Here is a 16,930-nt window from a genome sequence, read left to right as displayed (position 1 = left end):
TAAAATATACAGATTAAAGTGTAAAATTTACAGATTAAAGTGTACAATTTACAGATTAAAGTGTGAATTTTACACTTTAAAGTGTGAATTTTACACTTTAAAGTGTAAAATTTACAGATAAAAGTGTAAATTTTACAGATTAATGTGTGGATTTTACACTTTAAAGTGTGAATTTTACACTTTAAAGTGTGAATTTTACAGATTAAAGTGTAAAATTTACACTTTAAAGTGTAAAATTTACACTTTAAAGTGTAGAATTTAAAAAAATGTGAAGTGTATATGTGGCACTAATACGATTCCGTAGAAGAGAGATAATTTTTTTTTTTTACAAAAATTAATCATTGGATCAAATCTATATATCTAAAGTTTAAGTTACATGCATGCAGACTTATCATACTAACAGGTTTTTGCACCAAAATAAAGTTCTAAAAAATTAAGCTCATATTGCTTTAACCTGCTATAGTGTATATGTACCAACTTTTCACATACCAGGTCCCACTGGTGATATATCATTTAATAGATCTATGTTGCGTTAGATATATACATTTGTCGTTATTTGAAAATACATCGTAAAGTTACAAAAGATTCAGGTTAAGTTTTTGGGCTTGTTAGCGCTAACCCGGCGCTTTATCTCTAACGTTATTAAATTTTGTAAGCCGAGAACATTTTGCAGGAAATACGTTTTATGACATCCAAGTTTTAAAATTGAAGATAAGAAAAGGATTGAAAAAAATGGGGTAATGATACTTTTGTTTGATAATTTCCTTGCTTTATTCCGCTGCTATCGACCATCGGTAGGGTAATGTTTTCTCCCAGTGTGTGAGAGTATATAATAGGTTCTACAGGCGCTACCAGCCTCATTCCGTATGCTGTAAAAACAGAACTCTCCGCCTTTATCTACCTGGCCTTGAATGACCCTATTATAGTTTCTCTCAGGTGCTATCAAATCCAGCGTAGGACATGGCGAGGAGTATCGTTGGTGTTATTTGGGTCGGATTTTGTGCGACCCTCGTGAAGGGCGTCAACAGATCAGCATGTCCGGTCACCCTCAACCCAGCACCGGGAACTACCGGGTAAGAGTCTCTCTCTCTCTCTCTCTCTTTCTCTTTCTTTCTCTCTCTCTCTCTGCTAATTAAGTCTTTAAAATACAAAAGAAGTTGGAAATTCTTCGCAGAACAATAACTTAAAAAACTTGTGTCGAGCCCCTCTCCTCAACTTTTTTTGCAAAGTTAGGTATAACCATAATCTCTTTTCTTTTTTTTTTGCTTGTGAAGATTTCTGATGAGTCTAGGCCCCCACTTCAATTTGCATCCGACGCCACTGTATTACATGAATAGGTACTGTGTACATGCATCTCATTTCGAGCTATCTATTCATTGTCATTTCTGAAATGAAATGAGAGATGACTCTTGCGAATATGATAATTCGTGAAATGATTTCTCTCAAATATGTGTATCAAATATACAGCACGGTGTGTTGAAAAGTACATTCAGTAAAGTGTTTTCTTTTCAATTTGATGTCAGGCAAAGTATTCTGTATAGTATTATGAACTGAAAGAGTTCTCTTAATTATATATTTGTGCACTTAATTCAATACAAGTATTTATTATGAAATGGACGAGTTTTCTAATTTGTTCTTTATGATATAGTTTTTAGGAGACCGTGGCACACTCATATAATCTTAGTTAAGGTACAATGTCCCTGTTATAAGAGAGACAACTCTTCAAATAAATTCAAAATATGCAAACATTATGGATAAATATTGTACAGAAGAATTTAATAATGAACTTAAAAAGTAAATTTCTGGGTTTTTTTGAGTAGAGTGAACCCCGTTTTGGAGCGGTATGAGTCAGCCCTGCTGATGATCCTGGGATTTGGCGGGTTCTCCATTCTGTTAGCAGTCCTGCACAACTCAGTCCGGAAGTACATTTTCCACGACGAGCATAACCTAGATACTACGTTTGACGCCGGCGGTAACGTGAGTTTGAGCCTGACGGCGGTGACGGTCGCCTCCCAGCTGTTCTGGCCTGGGGATATTCTACACAGCGCCACACTCACAACAAAGGTAAACGTGTTAATGATCGAGATGCCTGTTCTTTTTTACCAGCTATTTAAATGAATTGTATGTATTCATTTGACACCAGGAATCAAAATATGACTTGATAGTTACTAAAGATTTCGAATTCGTGAAAGTAAATCATACTCAAACATAATTATGTTAATTTCCCTCTTTATCATTGGTAAGAACACATGCATCTGAATTTATTCTGCAAAATTTCCCGTTTACATGGCGGTCTGTCAAATTGTTATATCATTTAACTCAATTCAAGTCAAAAACAAAAACAAAACTAAAGGAACACCAGTATCTGGCATACTCCATCTTTATAAATCCAAAAACGATAAATTTCAAACATGCTCTTCCTGGTTTGATTAAGAATTGGGTTAGTTCACTTACTGATATACTCAGCTTTAGGTAATATGTTGAGACTCAAATGAAATCTCATCAATAAGATATGGAGACCACGAGTATAGTCGGAACTGCAACCAAGAAAATGCAATTCAACAAACCACTTAAATGTGCAGATCGTTCAATCTGAGTGAAATATTTTAAAAAAATACATTGTGAGATTTTCTTTGTTTTATTTTTTGTTTGTTTTGTTTCGTTTGTTTGTTGTTGTGTTGTTTTGTTTTGGATACTCGCTTGTTGGTTCCGTTCTTGCTTATCATCCTTTCAAGAATGTTTCACCTGAATGAGACATTTGGAAAGCTTAGACATTCTTCTATGACAAATGACGAATGAAGACATTGATTTGCCAGTGATTTATTTTGACAGAGGATGTCACATGATATCCCCAGTTAGTTAGCACGAGATGAAGATGTTCGAAATAGAACGACGAGTACTCTTGAGTCCGCGTAAATCGCATGGCGGTAACACAAGCAGACGTTAAGTGCCTCGTTTTGAGTCGATCTCCACAAAATCAACTTCATCGTAATTGAACGAAGGGCCAAAGAATTTGGCTAATAGTCACATGTTATATCTCAAAGTGTGAATATCTATTTTAGATTCCAATTCAGTCTGACCCCTGTACTAATGAGATTATATCCTTAATTCGGATCGTCCTTTCTTTGCTCTGCAAAGATGGCGCACAATCAAGCTTTCCCACTTCTGTTAGTTTTTCATCATTTTCCCATTTTCAATAGATACTCAAATATAGTGATAGTTATTTGAGAAATTGGGAACTGTGCCACAAAATATCAATATCCTGAACTGGGGATAAAAAGGTCCGACAATTATCTTGGTGAAATCTACGGGAGCAATTTGAAATTGGACAGGCGAATTTGTGAGGTGAAACATGAATTTATGGGGATAAAAAGGATGGATTTAGTTACATAAAAAAAACCTGCACGATACTTCACATGTCTAGCCTCATCTTTCTTTATTCACCTTTTGCATATATTGAAATGATTTTATTCGTTTCTTTGCCAAAATTAAGTTGTTTTTTTTTAGTTTTACACAATTCACAAAGTTTGACTCAAATCCGAATCAGATACTCCCTATTTATGTGGTACATGTACTGTTTGCATTATATATCTGAAGACCTCTGTCAAGCATTATTCTGATGAAAAGGGAACTCGAGTAAACGCTGATCGAGTTCTTAAAAATGTAATTGATGTATAATTGATGCTTCGTCTACATCCAAAAACAGGAACAAGAAACCAGACTCTAAGCATTGATTCTCTCTTTTTTCAAGTCTTTATTATCTTTATTTTATATCCCATCTCAGGACATTAAACATTCGATGAACCATTTCTTTTTTGGATGACGGTGTCAAATAAGGACAAAATCGATCGAGCGTGACTGATGGGGAACTCCCTGCCCTGTCACGTGACACCTCTTTGGTAATGCTGACAGTAGCCATACATCATTGATGGCCCTCTTCCTTAAAAAAGAAAACATGAAATAATTGTACCTAATTGTAATCGTTTTTTATCCCTTTTAATTAAATCTTCTGAAGATTCAAATTTCCGGCTAGGTACATTCAATGACATTAGATGGTCGTCCTTGACCCCATGATTATAGTAACTAGGGCGCAAGGGGCAGGTTTATAATTTGTCTTGCGTATTTTTTATCAATTGAAGGCGAAATAGCAGATACAGTGACTTTATGAAAATGATGTCATTTCTTATCAATCTAACAATTTAAAAATCGTCAAGTTTTAAAATACTAGTACACATACAATTATGTTTATAAGCTAAAGGAGGCAGATGGTCAACAAATTACCTATCAGACCTACATGTATTTTGAAATTTTAAATAAGGCATTTTTAGCCATTAACAATTATTAATTAGAGAAAAAAATCCAAAACTTTAAGGTTTAACATTCGAATATTTTCCTTTATTTAGCCGAAGAATGGCTACCACCATCCAACTTTCCAATGACAATACTTAGCTCTTTGTTTTCATTTATCTACATAGATATACGTTAATATACATTGCAAATAGTTGAAAATGATATAATAGCTCATGCCATTTATATACAGTCACATTTAGCAAAGTTTTAAATTAAATTACCAGAATATTTTTAACTTTATAGGTTTAGATCGCAATTTTTAACTTGTTGCCTGAACTTGCAAAACCAAGCCACTAGTCCATTTTCAATTGTCTCTACTCTATATACTTAAACTTTATGTACCGATCGAATTGAATGAAATCTAAATTTTAAGAATATTCTTAATCTTAATATTTAGATCACATCGAACAAAGTCTATATATATTGTTTCTTAGATATTTCTATCACATTTGAGTAATTGTTGCTTTTAACATTTGCAGAATGGAGTCGCTGGTCCTTTTTGGTACGCTGTGGGAATCATGGTTAACATCTTCATATTCCCGATATTCTCCGTACAGTTTAAAACTCGAGCACCTGGAGCTAAAACCTACTTACAGGTACATCAGTAGATAGCCTATATAGCTACATCATGTCAATGAATAAATGCTAAGTTTTTTTATATGTTATCTCTCTTTATTGCTGTGTACCCAGTACACACAAATGTTTATCGGTTTCTGTTCATAGAATCCAATACTTTGGAATAACAGTACACCTTTTAATCTTTTTATGACGGTTTTTAAATAATTTAATCGTATATCTAATAAAGTAACAAAAAAAAATTCATCGTGTCACGAAATAAAAAAATATAGATGAAAGTGTAGATATTTTGGAAATCTTCGTCTTATAGTTTAAAACAAAAGATCTGATAAATATTTTGATTGTTTCAGATCATCCATGCCCGGTTTGGTAAATCTGCCCACGTGGTATTTTGCGTGTTTGCCCTTGTCACCAATCTTGTCATCATGATAGGGCTGCTGTTAGCGGGCCGGGCCACCATTAAATCTCTGACAAAGGACACCTCGGACGAGTTTTCGCTCCTTGTAATGGCGGTTCTGTTTGGGTCTTACTCTCTTGTCGGAGGCATTGGAACCACATTCTATGTGTCCTACTTTAATGCCTGCCTCGTTTTCATCCTTCTGATCGTTTTTGTGGTGAAGATTCTACACAATGAAACAACAGAGTTTGATTCTATAGGGCACGTGTCTAAAATGTATGAATACATTTCATGTGTGAAAGGGCCGCCTGAAAATGAGAACTATAGCTATTTAACCTTTCACTCTGGGGTAGCTATTCTTTATGGCGTCATCGAGGTGTTTGTGTCGTCTGCTGTCACATATTGTGATCAGGCGTCTTGGCAGAGTCGAATAGCCGCAAAACCCATCCAAGGAGTCTGGGGATTTATTTTGGCGGGATTTATCTGGTTCGCCATTCCTGCAACCATGGCAACCACTACTGGAATGGCATATTTGGCACTAAGCATGGAGAATGGGACGCACCTATTGACACCTGGTCAAATTGATGAAGGTGACTATAAAGAGATGTAATCTAAAGGATCGGTAGCTTAGAAAAGAAAACGTAGGAAATGAATTCTCACATTGACTCTTTGCAGGTTTGGTTACGCCTCTTATTGCAGAGAAGGTTTTGGGGTCGTCTGGCGGTATTCTGATTCTCACGATGGGCGCCATGGCCTTGATGTCTACTGGGTCAGGAGAGGTCATGGCCATTTCCTCCATCATCGTGTACGACATCTACCAGACTTACCTCAGACCGTTTAGGTAAGAGAGCCCGTAACGACTGGTCTTGGACATTAAAGTTTTGTATTGAATTTGGGATCGAGTGCCATTATTTTGAAACCAATTTCTTTGGTAACTTCTCAAATGAATGCTGTGTTTTTAAGAAAAGTTTTAATTTGATTTTGGTATTGATTTTAAAAAAATTATCCACCTTCAAAGTAATAGGTAAATACTTTTTTATTTTAATTTCATACATGTTCCAACTCGCATTCAGTTGTCACTTGAATAACAAAATATGTACGTGAGATACACACAATGGCCATTTTGTTTTAAAATTATATTTTTTTATAACTGTAGAGACGGAATGAAGAGAAGACAATGCGTTCTGTGCGGGAAAAATAAAAAGAAGACATTAATTGCAACTTATGAAAGTCGCAGTGAACTTCACTGTCAATGTGTCAGTATCGTGCGCTGTCATGGCTGCGCAGAGGACATGGTGCGCAGAAGCGAGGCTGCTGACAACTGTATCAAGCCTCAGTATCAATGTCCTACTCATGGAAACTATCGGCAGTATCAAGACAATCTTATCCACTTCAAAAACTGGTGTATTGTTTGGGTAACTATAGCCATCATTCCTCTAGGAATGTTAGTTTTTGAGTCGGGCATTGATCTCAACTGGATCTTCTATGTCGGAGCCATCGTCACTATTCCTTGTTTCCCACCAGTTCTTCTTTCCATCATGTGGGTGAAAGCGACCTCTAAAGGGCTTATTACGGGTAAAATATAAAGTTATTATAAACAATAGAGCTTATTTGTGCTAATCATCTATCATTCTTAAACGCATAACCACTCACGATGGATTTATATTATGTACCGACCAAGTCACAAACAATCGGGGAACGAAATTGCTAGTAACTAAAGAACAGGTGGCGCTAAACCGGAACTGATAGACTGATACAACCCTGGACTATGCAAATTAGCGCCTATTGCAACGATTTGCAATATTTCAAAGTAAAATTTGTATATAAGTTTATTTTACTGTGGTACATAATGTGTTTATGGCTTTCTTTTTCAGGAGGTATTCTAGGACTAGTCTGTGGCATCACAGCAACATTGTCAGCAGCAACGATGTACGAGGGCGGTCTCAACAATTTCTTGATCAATACTGTCCAGGATTATGCCATTTTGGCGGGAACATGTGCGAGCTTTGGTGGCAGTTTACTGGGATGCATTATAAGTTCCCTAATAACGAATACTATCCGGTGTCCTGATGATGCAAATGAAGAATGGCAAAAACTTTACGACATTGATAACCCACTCAATCCATGGGAACTGAACTATCGGGAAGAACTAAAAGGTCTCCACTTTGACTCAAAACCAACGTTTGAGCAGATGTCGTCCACATTTAAGAAGGCAAAGATGGTAGCGTACATTGGGGGAGGGTGCAGCATAGCACTGATGGCCCTCGTAATCCCCGGGATCATCATGGCCAGTTACACGGTGATGAGTGAGGGACAGTTCTCGGCCTGGGTCTGGTTCACCCAGGCGTGGGCCGTTGTCATGGCGATCGTCGTCATAGTAGCGCCGCCTGCTGAGGAAATATCTCGCATTGTGAAGCAGTATCGCAAAAACAAGGAGGCGTTGTTAGACGCCAATGAGGCTGCAGATGATGTTTTATTGAAAGAAGTTAATCATAAAGAATTAAATCACGACCCAACACAACCGGTCGCCAAAGTCTGAACTATGTCAGAAAGGATGGTTGGATACTTTTGTAATTCTGAAAGTTACTCAGGAGAACAGACAAACCGTCCTGTTTTAGCTGCCATTTTTGTCTTGAATATATTCTTCAAAGTGCTTTTAGGTTTTAGCAGATCAAAATTGGTTGAATTAAACCAATCAACGGGGTTTTTCTCCGGAGCATCTTTCAGAAACAAGTTCAAAGTGAAATTATTACCTTGTTAGCATAATAACTATGTCTCTTTAAATTGGTCAATGTATATTGGAAGGTTGATTCAACATTGGAATATATTCAATCGTTTGAATTGTGTTAGATTTTATTGACCAGATTTCGATATCTATCTCTTGGTAAAACGTTCAGAGATTTTCTCTCTTAATGTGACGATGCATAAATTTAAAGCTTTTTTTCTATCTACAAAGGGCTATAAACTTTTTTCAAATCTCAAAAGGAAAGAGTTCTTTTTTTGACTTATTACAGGGTAACGAATTCGGTTTAATTCACTGTAATAACGGCTTTACAATGCATCATCAACAAGCTTTGATATATTCAAAATTTTTCTCCACCAAGATACATGAGAGCCATAATTTGATGGCAATTTAAGAAGTGGACAACCACAGTCGGCCATGGGAGAGACATTTGATGCCAAAATCTTACTGGATTGTAATGACAGTTTTTATTTTGCATGTATAAAATTTGCAGTTGTGTTTTTAATGAATGTTGGTACGATGTTGTAATATTTTTAGAAAAGATATAGTTGTACATGTTTTTTTTTTTTTAGACTTTATCCATTGGAGGTCTAAGAAGGAAACCTGCATGCCTTTGCATGTTATAGTATGATAAATACTTAAACGAAAATCAACGCACAACTGTTTTCTTTATTCGTTAAAGAAAACCACCATCGTGTAAACATTATCATTGATTGACTTGTCTCGAAAGCGGAAAAGGGTATGGGATCACGTACCTCTTATTTTACACGGGTTCTAAGTGTTCAAAAAGTTCTTCATTAAAAAAACATTCATATTATTTTAGCTTGTCATATTCCATTACACGTTTCTCCATAACAAAGCACAATACGCATTGCCTTTAGACTTGTCGTCAGATTTATTGGATGTACGATATGTACGTTTGTACACAATTTTAGCGTGGCTACGTGTACATTGCGTTTTAAACGCTTTTGGGTATCAAATTTTGCCGATTTTCGGGCACCTGCAGTTGAAACTCAATTCACTACATGTGTATATATACATACTTTATAAGTGGCACATAGTCACTTATACTTGGAGCTTAGGACTTGTAGATAGTCGGTTGGTCAAAAAAAAAATCAAAAATGAATAAACATAATACTGATAATTTTTGTAATGAGATTTGGGCTAACAGTTTCTTACTTATTCTTCGAGATTTATATAAATTGTACATGTATTTCGTATAGAATTCGCCGTTGTCTGTGTTGTATGCCTTTGTTATAACAGACCACTTGATGAGACATTGGCTGATATCTATGTGATTATCCAACAGAAGCATGTTGTGTTTTTTATTTTGAGGCAGCGAGTACTGGATTAGCATAGAAGCAAATTTTGGAACAGATAAAATCATGTTTATGAGAATTTGATTATTACAATTGTATGAATGTAAATGGAATAAAATGTTTACACGCATCACTTTAATTCTTTTATAATCTATAAATGAGCCTTGCTAACTAAGTGTATTTGATCCATACCCAACGTGGATAGTTTTACTACGGTTTGCTTATCGTATACATGTAGATAACCCCCACCCACCCACTCCCTCCGATTTTACTTTAATAGAGTGTGTAAAGTAATATTGCTTCCCCTTTTCCTTTTGACTTAAAAGGTTAATAGGTGCTCACTTCAATAAATTAATATTTCCTACGATAGCAAAAATGAGCAAGTGTCGTACTCCATTAACTCACCTGAGCTAAAAGCTCAAGTAAGCTTTCTAAGGTGATCACATTTTGGCCGAAACTTGCTGAAACTTGCGTGGATGCATCCTCAGGTTATGTATATTCAAGTTCTTTTCAAATTATGATCCTCAGGGACAGTATGGAGCCACAAGGAAAAGGGGGGGGGCAAGTTTTTACATAGGAATATATAGAATAAAATCTTTAAAATTCTTCTTCTTAAAAACCGATCGGCTACAAAAAGCTGAAACTTGTTTAGAAGTATCATCAGATAGGATAGATTGTAGTTTGTTATAGTTATGATCCCCAGGGATAGGAGGAAACCACAGTGGGGTCCAATTTTTACATAGGAATATATTGAATAAAATCTTTAAACATTTTCTTCTTAAAAAAACATTTGCCTAGAAAAGCTGTAACTTTAGTGAAAGCAACCTTAGATAGCGTAGATTTAAATTCGTCAAAATCTTAAGGAGTATCGGTAGGGTGGGGCCCTACTTGGGGGGTCCAATTTTACAAAGGAAAACATTTAAAACTGAAGTGTTTTAATATATCGTTTTACTTATATGCAATCATTTTGACAAATTGGTCATTCTTTAAGATTGTTTAGACTTTATCATCTGGACAATTCCATGGCCTCACAAGGGGTTCAAAGGTTGATTAATAGGTTTATATCTTATAAACAGTTGTTTAAGATCTTCTTGAGAACTGCGATGCTCAATATGTGATCTCTGACTATAAAATCACACTGTTAGAAAAGGGGTTTAATGATAAACATTTAAATATCCGGGGGGGGGGGGGGGAATTTGAATCTTGTTTATACAGAATATGTGAAACTACACTGGCCAGATATTTTGTATTTGACTCCATGAAGCTGGTTTAATTAGGGTCTTCCGTTTCCAACGGAAGACCCTATTGTCTTTGTTAGGTTTCTTTTTCTCTATTTTTCTTTTTTTTCTTAACATTTTTCTTAAAACTCAAATATCTCAAATATGCTACAATGGATTTTTATGAAAATTTCACGAATAATACAAAATATCAAGGTCTTTTATCATGTACATTTTTGTTGATGACGTCACTTCCGGTCGGCCGTTATATTCGTTTTTCTTTTTGTAAAAAGTGATCCTGTCCTCCCCTTTTCGCAAAAACGATTAAAGATAGAAAATTGAAAGTTTCAGGAATGATAGATATTTGAATTTCTAAGGCCGATCAGGTAAAACTACGATCGTCCGTCACTTCCGGTCCGCTCAAACAGCATTTTTGGAAAATTGTGTTTTAAATTTTTTTTAAATCAAATAATCTACAATTTTTTCCCATCAGAATATGTTTTAAACTTATCAAATTTTAATAGGAGCAGGTCATCCGTCACTTCCGGTCGTCACCGTGATTCTCATATTTTGATTTTTTGGAATTTGAATGCATATGCTTTGTTGACATTTTTGTACTGAATACAAAACTAAAAACCGTTTTCAAATCGGACAATGCATTGCAGAGATATTGAAGTTTAAAAATTACATTTTCCGGAAATCTGCATTTCGCAGTGTATTGTAGGTTGAAAAATTAGATTAAAAGGAAGTTAATATGATAGTAAATCGTACCAAATGTCAACAGTTTAATTGAACCCTATCAATTCAAAATCAAACGAAAGACCCACTTGTTGCTCGCAACAAGGTGCTTTCAGGTAATTCAGGCATTCTCGAGAAATTAAGCGTCAAAGTTCTGAAGCGAGAGTCTGAGTAGCTCAGTCGATAGAGTCGTGGACATGGCCCAGGTGACCCGGGTTCAAGCCCCGATTGCCGCAATTTTTTTTTTTTTTTTACTATTTTTCGCTTAGATCTACGATTTTATCTTTGAAGTGATAAGTTTAATCTAATCTATTCAAAAATGGGACGGAAGACCCACTCGTTGCTCGCAACGAGATCGTGTCTAGTTATGGCTATTGTTGCTCAGGTGAGCGATGTGGCCCATTGGTCTCTTATGACGAATTGAAGGAGTAGGAGTTGTTGCTCTTGGAATACAAGCCAAATATGCCCGAAAAAAAACCCTGATTAAATTGTATAGAACTTTAATTTAGCTGTAATAATATAAACAAAGGTATAACTAGTGTTGTTTCTCAAAATAATCTTTTTCATGATATCATGAAAATATACGCTTTTCAAAATGATAGCGGAACACATCGAAAAAAAATAAAATAAAGTTGTTGCTCTCATTATTTGTCAACATAATTCATACCAGTGTCCTTTCTGATATGATTTTTGAAACAAATAAAATACAAAACATCACAATAGCCATGTAAATTGTGTTTGTTTAGGACAATAGTATTTAAGGGTTCCCAACACCCATGGGATGAGTTTCGCAAAAAGCCACAACTTCTATACTAGTATTCCTTAGAAATATGGAATTCTAACATGCGTTCGACTTGATAAAAGAGTTCAATTTTGGTGGAAAAGTCAACTTTCAAAAATTTGTCGCTATTCATAAAATCAAAAGTCCGTGTAGTGTTCAACTTCGAGACCTGCGGGCCAGTAGCCCGAATCTATACCCTTTGCGCCAGAGAGAAAGACAATCAAGTTTAGCGATAATTACATTTTTACAACAATTTAAAATCGCCATATTGTGACATACTGTCATCAAACGGGGTGTCGAGGACCCTAGGCCTTAATTCGAAAATAAAAAATGAAAGTATATTTTGAACAAGATGTGTTGAGTCAGGGACGTATATATATATACGTCCCTGGTTGAGTAGTGTACAACGATTCATATGAAAGTATATCAAAATGCTGCAACTATCGATTAGATAGGTTTTTTGAAAGCGTATGTTTATTGGCATTTGACACATTATCATTAAAAAAAAAGCTTCTAACAAAATCCGCATTGTTAAAATTCTCAAACCCTCATAGATGGTTTGTTTAAAATCACAATATTAGTATGAAGATAACTAATCAAACCTGGCACATATGCGCTCATTTTATTATAACTTACCTAACAACTAATATAAACGTTATTTTATGGAGTTGTAAACAAACTGGTAGTTGTAAATTAAATATATAGAGCGATAGACTTATAAGCATAACTTCTTGTCCCCGAAAAAACCCCCAACACATTGTTCATAGGTGAATTGCCAATGAAAATCAGATACCATATGTAGGTCCATATGCAACACTTGTATAGATAGATTTGAGGATAATTTGACAATGGTCAAATAAAGACAAGAGAGGAAAAGTCCATGAATAGAACCGTTTAAGTGCTCTTAATAATCCTCATCTTTTGTTCACAAAGTTATCAATAAGTTTTAACGAGAGGAACAGGAGCCACATCACTTACTTTCAACTCAGGTGAGCTAAAAAGTTAAAGCAATCAGGTGTTACCGCCTCGTTTGTCCATTGGATTATAATCTGGTATGGATTTTCTTTCGGACCATGTACCAATAAGAATTAGTTTTCAAATCTTTTCAAAGATTGAACAGTTAATCGCTAATATTCTTTTCACATTACTCCAATATTCCTAATTTGAACATAGTGTAATACATGACATATAAATGCACCCCTACAAATTCATATACCGGTAGAAGGATCCTCAATCTCTTTAGTTGGTTATCTTAATCTTACATGTATCTATCTTAAAAAGATAAAACTGACAAACAATATTATTTTTCATTTTTCCTTTATTTGGTATAAATAAATTTGATTCATCTAAACTTTACATGGTATACATAAACTGAAATGAATGAGACAATTTAACCTGTTGACCTGGGATGAACTCTAATTAATTGTTATAAATGACTTTTGATTTTTAAAAAATTTACAACTGTAGAAAAATATGCATATTCATGATGGCACAAAATGAAAAAGTCTAAAATTCTAAAACTACATTGAACTTTAAAAGATGAAATATATAAAATGGTCCATCTAAAGATATGTATCAATGCACATAAATTTGATCAGAGAACATGAGCATTCAATTTTGTTTTAAAAAAGTTTAAAACTAAATGCAAATTTCTAAAAGACTGCAGTATGTCATTGGCACTAAAACATGTGCATAAAATTCAGCATCAACAAGATTGATAAAAAGTTGACAAAACATGGCATGACAATGGGTCATGTCCATTTTGACAATAAGGTACATGGAATTTAAAGTCTCCGAGACTAATTGGTTAATGGTCCCTCTAATATTGCATACCTCACAACTCTTTTAATATCAGACAGACAGATGGACACAAGTCCGCTAAAACAAGCACTACACTTATAACAAAGTCAGTTAAAATTCAACCTGAAATCAAAATTGAACCTAGTTCTTCTGTCAAATATTTCATGTTGTTTTAAGAATATCATCTACACATGGATCACCATCAACAATTCATAGAAAAATAAACTACATGGTGATCATGGTGAAAAAACCCCTTAAATTATACAACAAATAACTCTTTCTGATCAACTGGAAATGTTTCAAGTAAAGTAAAAAGTTTTTAAGTTAAAATAAAAATACAACTTAAATATACATGCATCTTTGTGTCATCATTAAAAAACAAATCATATTTGAAAAAATAAAGTACTACTTTATAATGTAATACTGAGCTAGAAGAGCCCAGCTACTTGTAAGTAACAGCAGACTGAATATATAACATAATATCACAAAATGTCAGGACACGGTTAGATCCTTAGTTCTTGTTCCGACTCGGACGACAGAGCCATCATCTGCCTGTGACCGTTTCCTCGTTGTCTGTTTGGTGTGTTATGACCCGACCCGTACGGAGAGATGGAAGGGCTCCGTGTGGCCAGAGGGGTGAGGGAGGGCGTATAGGAAGGGGTGATGGCGGGGGAGGTAAAGCTAGACTCGTAACTGATGGGGGAGCGAGGTAAACTTGGAAGTGAGGACACATTCATTGTACTGTTTGTTCGGGAGGAGTGCTTGCTGCCCTGACTGTTTTGCGGTTGGCCGTGTTGCACGGCCTTGGGAGGGGCATTGGTTATGATTGGGGGAGGGTCCATTTTAACTTGGGGGTTAAGATTTATGTTTTGCTTTCGCTGCGGCACAGTTTTCACAGGCTGCTTTTTAGGCGTTTGTCTATCGTCCTTTAATCTTGCGATTTCTGTGAACACATGGGCTAGGGGCTGGTACTGGGGGCCCCAGTCCAGTAAGTAGTCCCAGTTATAGGAGCCACTGTACTCCTCTTCACTGTTTATCACACTCGACAGTGACCCCACATGCTGCTGCATTTCTACAGGTTCGTGGAACCCTAAGTCATTATTGCTGTCAGATATCACGATATCTGCACTAGAGTCATTATTATATTCCACATCTTCCCCACCCCCTTCTTCAGTAAACTGATGCATGCTTTCCACTGACTGCATGATATTCTGAGTCTTTATCTGTGTATGAACTGGCTCTATACCGAGCCGTGCCAAGTAGTCTTTCGAGTTCTGAACAGAAGGTTCAGATGTATTGTCATCATCCTGAATTCCCGAGTCGGGCATGTTCTTACTACGGAACCCACTGGAGTTGTTTAGAACGGAGGAGTGTGAATTAATCATCATGATCTCCTCGTCCTCATCGGCCTCCACAGAACCACGCCCACTGGACTGAGAGTGATGGGACCGCTCAGAGATATCGGGAGTGATTGGATGATTTCTGTATTTTTCATCATAAGCAGGTGGAGACCCATCATCATTAGCCACAGGGAAATCAAACTGATTCGGATACTCAGTTTCATAAACCACAGTTGGGGTTTTCCTTTTCCTGAATCTAATCACAATAATCACGATTATAACTACGAGAATAATGGCTACCAGCACAAACACAACCACGATCGCGATTATTGTTGTATTCACTGGTTCGTCTGGTTCGCCCTGGGATTGTGCCAGAGCACATCCCGCACATTTGGTGTCAATGGAGACCTCCACAATAGAAGTAGTCTCCATCACGTTCTCCACTCCGTTTGTGGCTGTAATAATTAGGGTCACAAAGTTTTTATCCAAGGCACGCTTCTGGCGAGTAGACTCGCGCTTACTCCTGATTTCTGAGTGAAAGTCATGGGACACATACACTTCACCAGTGGTGATATTGACGTCGAAGTAATCCACCGGATTCTTGATTACATAGAAAACCATTCCAGCGAGTCCGCCGTCCTGATCCGTGGCACTGACCTTGCCGATCGCATGGCCTTGTTTGGCATTTCCAGGAACCTCAAATGCATACTTTTTCTGAGTGAACACTGGTGCGAATTCATCCACATCATTGATGGTTACAATAACTGGCTTCGTGTCCTCCAGCCCCATTGGGTCGGTGACTGTTAGATCAAACCTGTACTGGTTCTGCCCTGGGTCGGAGAGATATGGCAGGTTCTCATAATCGATGTTCATGTTTGTGGAAACCCATCCAGTGACGGAGTCAATTTTGAATACAACAGTGTTTTTGATTTGGTACGAGAGAACACCGTAAGGTCCACCATCTTTATCATTAGCATGTGCCTGGAATACCTTTGTTCCGGTTGGTCCCTCATTGACACTGGCGTAATAAAATGGCACAGGAAACACAGGAGGATATTCATTGACATCAGTCACATTTATGACAATGGTAGCAAAAGCAGAGAATCGGATCTGTGTACTGTTGCATCCCAAGCAATCAGTCGCTCTCACAATCAACTTATGTTGGGTGGTGGTCTCATAGTCCAAAGTAGCATTAGGAGTGATGGAGACGGCCCCAGTTCTGCCATGGACAATAAACAGACCCTGGTCATTCCCAGATGTGATGGTGTACTGTATTTCGGCATTGACTCCCTCATCATCATCTGTGGCATGCACCTGTAGAAATGAGTTTGAGTGGGCCGTGTTCTCAGGTAATTCCTTGAAGTACATGGTGGGCTGGAACACCGGTCTCTGATCATTGACATCCCGCACCTCCACAGAGACCACCAGAGTGTTGGTTTTGAAAGGATTGCCGTTATCTGAAGCCTCGATGATTAGTGAATATGTTGGCACCAGCTCGCGATCAAGGTTCTCATTCAGGAAAACTAGTCCTGACTGTCGATCGATTCCGAAAGTATTGTGCTGGTTCCCTGCCTTTATGCTGTAGTAGATTTCCTGTTTCATGTCCCTGTCTGTGGCGGTCACACTCCACAGGTTCTCTCCCTTCTTAATGTCCTCCGCGAAAATAAAT

General features: G+C 36.7%; 2 protein-coding genes across 2 annotated transcripts in view; one reads left to right on the top strand and one right to left on the bottom strand.

Annotated features, from left to right (window-relative positions):
* Positions 1–771: 771 nt before the first annotated feature.
* On the top strand, positions 772–9,518 carry LOC105333174 (uncharacterized). Its single transcript, XM_034444952.2, has 7 exons — positions 772–1,073; positions 1,821–2,064; positions 4,830–4,946; positions 5,277–5,913; positions 5,999–6,164; positions 6,480–6,898; positions 7,198–9,518. The coding sequence occupies exons 1-7, from the start codon at positions 961–963 to the stop codon at positions 7,860–7,862; spliced, it is 2,361 nt and encodes a 786-aa protein (XP_034300843.2). The 5' UTR covers positions 772–960; the 3' UTR covers positions 7,863–9,518.
* A 3,903-nt stretch (positions 9,519–13,421) lies between these two features.
* LOC105333173 (protein dachsous) overlaps positions 13,422–16,930 on the bottom strand; it is a 31,123-nt gene continuing 27,614 nt past the window's right edge. The window contains exon 19 of the mRNA XM_066076871.1: positions 13,422–16,930. Within this exon, the coding sequence (XP_065932943.1) occupies positions 14,425–16,930 (2,506 nt within the window). The 3' untranslated portion in view covers positions 13,422–14,424.

This window comes from Magallana gigas, chromosome 2, assembly GCF_963853765.1.
Source record: "Magallana gigas chromosome 2, xbMagGiga1.1, whole genome shotgun sequence".
NCBI classification, from domain to species: domain Eukaryota; kingdom Metazoa; phylum Mollusca; class Bivalvia; order Ostreida; family Ostreidae; genus Magallana; species Magallana gigas.
Note: the sequence above shows the minus strand (reverse complement) of the source record. Positions and strands in the feature narration are given on the sequence as shown.